This window comes from Zeugodacus cucurbitae, chromosome 5 (assembly GCF_028554725.1).
Source record: "Zeugodacus cucurbitae isolate PBARC_wt_2022May chromosome 5, idZeuCucr1.2, whole genome shotgun sequence".
Taxonomy (NCBI): Eukaryota; Metazoa; Arthropoda; class Insecta; order Diptera; family Tephritidae; genus Zeugodacus; species Zeugodacus cucurbitae.
In genome coordinates, this window is record NC_071670.1 from 32,255,757 (window position 1) to 32,261,373 (window position 5,617).

The window sequence follows — 5,617 nt, forward strand, 5'->3', positions numbered from 1 at the left end:
ATCAGAACTATTTTATCTTTTAGGAATATGTGATTGTTAATGATCTTCTATCGACATGTATAATTGTGGTACGATTTATATTTTTACTATTTTCATGGGAAATCCTCAGAAAACTAAATTTTCTAGCATACTTGATTCCAAATTTTTAGTACTTTCCTATATTGGCGTAATTATGTTAACGAAATATTTTTTCAACCCCATTCATTTTAAAAAGCGGCTTGATTTGACCCCCTGAGAACTTCCGCATCGTGTTTCGTTGAGAAACCTCAATTTTTAAAGCTTTAAAAGTAACATTGTAATTTGATATGGGATTATACCGTTGTACATACTTAAGTATAATAGCTTCCGAATTTAAGTTAACAAGTTGAATTTTAATCACACTTTATGCAAATTCATCAAATGCTAAGCTAGTACGTGACTCACATTTGGTGGATCTTCTATTTTTCTACTAGCGGTTACTTTAAAACTATTATTATATTCTAATAAAAACTATGAAACATGTTCTTGAACCAGGGCGCGCAAATTATAATCAAATTATAGGTTGACACCAAAGAGTGTAAATCCGGCCCACCGACAATGAAATGAAACATTTTGTTTGATTGATTAAATGTATTATGTATGTGAATGTGTAATTAAATAATTGTGGTTTGTTCAAAAGCTTTAAAATTTCACAGATAGTTTTAAACGATTTTGAGGTTATTAATTACTTTTCCAATTATCAAATTATGCTTTATAAGCCAATGTAAGCTTTGCTCTAATTTAAGCTTATCAACCTTTGTTGGCACGATCCACTTCACCATAGAACATTCAGAAACGAGTAAATTTTGTAGTACATTAAACATTGGGACGACATTGACGACGGTGATCGACTGCTTGACCTTTAGGGCATTCACTAGTCTGAAAGAGGAAACGATCGTCAATACTTAAAGGCGTTTTAGGAATAGTTTCGGCCTGTTCACCTTTGGCAGCTGTGGGTACTGCGGCCGCTGAAGCGGGATTACTTGCTGATGCGGCTGCTTCACCACTCAAAGGTGCCAAGGGTACCTTTTCAGTTGGCGCATTTGCCACAGGGAATGGAGTCGAGGGTCCGTTCGAATTGTCGTCATCTGTCAATTTGTGCTTCAACTCGTCGTACTTTTGCGCTACTGTATTGCCGAACTCCTTAGCCGATGTACCGATCTTTTCTGCCCATGGCTTGGCGGTGTCCTGCAAGTTTTCGGCGCCCTTCTGTATTTTACAGCCCAAATTCTTGAAGAACTGCTTGACATCACCATCCTCATTACTCTGTGCAGAATCGTCACAATCTGCTTGCACATAGGCGAAGGAGAGTGCCAAAGCCAATATTGTGACAAGAGTTACGGACTTCATGTTGTTTTTGTGTAGAAAAATTTTCTTGTTTTTATAAAATCGTTTGTATACTTTTTATTTCGGTAGGTTTGACAATTAAATTATTCCTAAGGTTTCTTTATCACGAATTGATGTGAGCAAAAGTCGCGGAACAACTGAATCACAGCCAGGCAAGTAATAACTGTTCATAGACGTGCATCAGTACAATGCGCGAGCTTTTTGCATGAAATATAAAGGGGGGCTGCCGTGGGAAGTGTCAAAAAATAAGCTACCAAACTAGTTTCATTCGTCATTCGCAATTATCGGCAGAATAATCAGTCTTTCTCAGGAACGCCTAAAATTATGCAAAAGTATGCATATTCAATACTTGTAAATATGTATATATGTACTTCTACTGTGCCCTACATTCAAAACAGAAATGTTAACTCTACTCGTTATAGAAAATAATTAGAAAAAATCCAGTTTAAGGCTAGTTCAAACTAAATATATGTATAAGAGTCTAGTTCAAGGAGACATGCCTCAGGATTTGTTTTGGTTATTTTTTTTTAGATTCCCTGTGTTTTTATTGAATGTCTGACCAGTATAAGTATGCACTTTTTATACTCTCGCAACAAAGTTGCTACGAGAGTATTATAGTTTTGTCCACATAACGGTTGGTTGTAAGTCCTAAAATTAAACGAGTTAGATATAGGGTTATATATATCAAAATGATCAGGGTGGCGAGAAAAGTTCAAATCCGGATGTCTGTCTGTCCGTCCGTCCGTGCAAGCTGTAACTTGAGTAAAAATTGAGATATCCTAATGAAACTTGGAAGACGTATTTCTTGGCACCATAAGAAGGTTAAGTTCGAAAATGGGAGTAATCGGATCACTGTCACGCCCACAAAATGGCGAAAACCGAAAACCGAAAACACATAAAGTGTCATAACTAAGCCATAAATAAAGCTATGGAAATAAAATTTGGTATGAAGGATCGCACTATGGGCATATTTGGATGTAATTTTTTTGGGGAAGTGGGCGTGGCACCGCCCCCAAATCGGTTATTTGTATATATCTCGCAAACCAATTAAGCTATATAAACCAAACTTTCTGGAGTCGGTTCTCCTACGTACCCCACCATACACCATGAAAATAGTTGAAATCGGATAATAACCACGCCCACCTCCCATACAAAGGTTAGGTTGAAAATCACTAAAAGTGGGTTATCTCACTAACGAAAAACGTCAGAAACACTAAATTTCACGTAAGAAATGGCAGATGGAAGTTGCATTCAGATTTTTTTACAAAATGGAAAATGGGCGTGGCATCGCCCACTTATGGGTCAAAAACCATATCTCAGAAACTACTGGACCCGAACTTAGCTCTTCCTTACTTGTTCTGTATGAATTTTCCCAAAATTTTTATAAGTCTAATACATATTTTTATACTCTCGCAACCTGTTGCACAGAGTATCATAGTTTTGTTCACATAACGGTTGTTTGTGTCACCAAGAAATATAAGAGTTAGATATGGGGTTATATATACATAAATGATCAGGATGACGAGTGGATTTGAAATCCGGATGTCTGTCCGTCCGGCTGTCCGTCTGTCCGTCTGTCCGTGCAAGCGATAACTTGAGTAAAAATTAAGATATCTTAATGAAACTTGGAACACATGTTCCTTGGCACCCTGAGGAGGTTGCTTTCGAAAATGAAAATCTATACAGTGTCATAACTAAGCCATAAATAAAGTTATGAAAATGAAATTTGGAAAATAGGATCCCATTAGGGAGGGGCACATTTGGATGTAATTTTTTTGGAAAAGTGGGCGTGACCCCGCCCCCAAATAGGTTTTTTGTATATAACACGCAAACCAATAAAGCAATATAAACCAAACTTTCTGCAGTCGTTTCTTTTAGCCATTTCCTTATACAGTCCAAAAATGAAAGAAATCGGATAATAACCACGCCCACCTCCCATACAAAGGTTAGGTTGAAAATTACTAAAAGTGGGTTAACTCACTAACGAAAATCGTCAGAAACACCAAATTTTACATAAGAAATGGCAGAAGGAAGCTGCACTGAGATTTTTTTACAAAATGGAAAAAGGGCGTGGCGTCGCCCACTTATGGGTCAAAAACCATATCTCAAGAACTATTCGACCGATTTCAATGAAATTCGGTATATAACACTTTCTTGACACCCTGATGACACGGGTGGAATATGGGCGAAATCGGTTCACAACTACGTCTACTTCCCATATAACTCAATTTTGAATTCCATCTGATTCGTTCACTTTATAATACATATATAGATTAGGAACAAATGAAGATAATATATATATCATCTTTGGCTCCAATTATAGAAACATTTTCGAAATCGGACTATAACTTTTCAAGGCCCCAGATATCTACATGAAGAACTCAGTACCTAAGGTTAATTTTTCACCGAAAATATCGGACTTAATTGATGTCACAAAAATGATATGCCCCTGAATCTTTAAAAATGTAAAACGATGTGCTTTTCCCGTAGATCTGTTGATCCTTCTCCCTATGTAATAAATAACTTCAGTTTACTTTTGCTTTAGATCACTTACATTGGGAATCAAGATTGAATCTTCCTCTGTATACTAGTCGTTTAAAACTTATAAATCTACCTACACTCACTAGTCGTAGGGAAATACTAGGCATAATATTTCTAGTAAAACATCTGAATGGTTCAGTTTATAGCTTTTTCCTTTTGTCTGATATCAAGTTTAATGTCCCATTTCGTTCATCAAGGCAGTTTAGACCATTACTTTAAAACATACATTAAAATCTTCGAGAACAAATTTTGAGTTAAACGATTCATTGCGCCAAATATGTTATTATTTTTTTAATTCTCATTCCAGCACATTTGACCTGTCTGATTCCATCTTTAGCATTAAAAAAACTATTTTGTCTTCGCTTAATAAGTAACATTAAAATATTTAACCTTTTGTTTTTGTAAATTTTAAATCTTAGCTGTTGAAATTTTTTCTATCTGTAGCTGAGCAGTTTGATATCTCGACGCTTAAAAAACTCTTGCCTTTCATGACTCGTCAAATTCCGCTCGTTTGCGGATTGCGCCCCACGCGTCGCTTGGGCAGGAGGAGGGTAATCGTTTGGGTTTATAACTTCTCCTAGCTCGCATATACCTTATATTTGGTTATCAAACTTCTTTTGGGCTTAATACCAAATTTAAGTGAGCGTATAGTCTTGGACATATTGTACCTTAGTGGTGAAAATTAGTGACATCGGTTCAGATATTACATCAGCCCTCATATACTATATATGATATATATCCCTATTTTTTTTCATAAATTATCAGCCCTATCCTGTGCACTTGAAAAAGTAAAATAAAATTTAAAAATTTATACAGTTTTTTATGAAGTAAGAATTTTTTTGGTATTCTGTGACAATCTTGATTTCTGTCCAATTATATTCGAAATGAATTGAAAAATTTAATTGAATTATTCTATAACGTAAGTTTTCAAATGCATTGCAATATTTGTTCCAAATAGTTAATAATTTAACTTAAATTTCACAGTACATCCTTTGCGTCAAGTTTTTGATTGTGCGCAAATATACCATGCTGGTCTTATTTTCCATGCTAAAGGTCATTATTTTTATACTCTCGCAACCTGTTGCACAGAGTATAATAGTTTTGTTCACATAACGGTTGTTTGTGTCACCAAGAAATATAAGAGTTAGATATGGGGTTATATATACATAAATGATCAGGATGACGAGTAGATTTGAAATCCGGATGTCTGTCCGTCCGTCTGTCCGTCCGTCCGTCTGTCCGTCTGTCCGTCTGTCCGTGCAAGCGATAACTTGAGTAAAAATTAAGATATCTTAATGAAACTTGGAACACATGTTCCTTGGCACCCTGAGGAGGTTGCTTTCGAAAATAGGCAAAATCGGTCCACTGCCACGCCCACAAAATGGTGGAAACCGAAAACCTATACAGTGTCATAACTAAGCCATAAATAAAGTTATGAAAATGAAATTTGGAACATAGGATCCCATTAGGGAGGGACACATTTGCATGTAATTTTTTTGGAAAAGTGGGCGTGACCCCGCCCCCAAATAGGTTTTTTGTATATAACTCGCAAACCAATAAAGCTATATAAGCCAAACTTTCTGCAGTCGTTTCTTTTAGCCATTTCCTTATACAGTCCAAAAATGAAAGAAATCGGATAATAACCACGCCCACCCCACCTCCCATACAAAAGTTAGGTTGAAAATTACAAAAAGTGGGTTAACTCACTAGC

At 36.1% G+C, this 5,617-nt stretch overlaps 1 protein-coding gene across 1 annotated transcript; it reads right to left on the reverse strand.

The window, feature by feature from the left end:
* Window positions 1–589: 589 nt before the first annotated feature.
* LOC105213933 (uncharacterized) lies at window positions 590–1,525 on the reverse strand. The gene is made up of 2 exons (XM_011187048.3): window positions 960–1,525; window positions 590–897 (listed from the first exon to the last, which is right to left on the reverse strand). Exons 1-2 carry the CDS (start codon window positions 1,366–1,368, stop codon window positions 893–895), a joined length of 414 nt encoding a protein of 137 aa, XP_011185350.2. The 5' UTR covers window positions 1,369–1,525; the 3' UTR covers window positions 590–892.
* Between the last annotated feature and the right edge of the window lie 4,092 nt (window positions 1,526–5,617).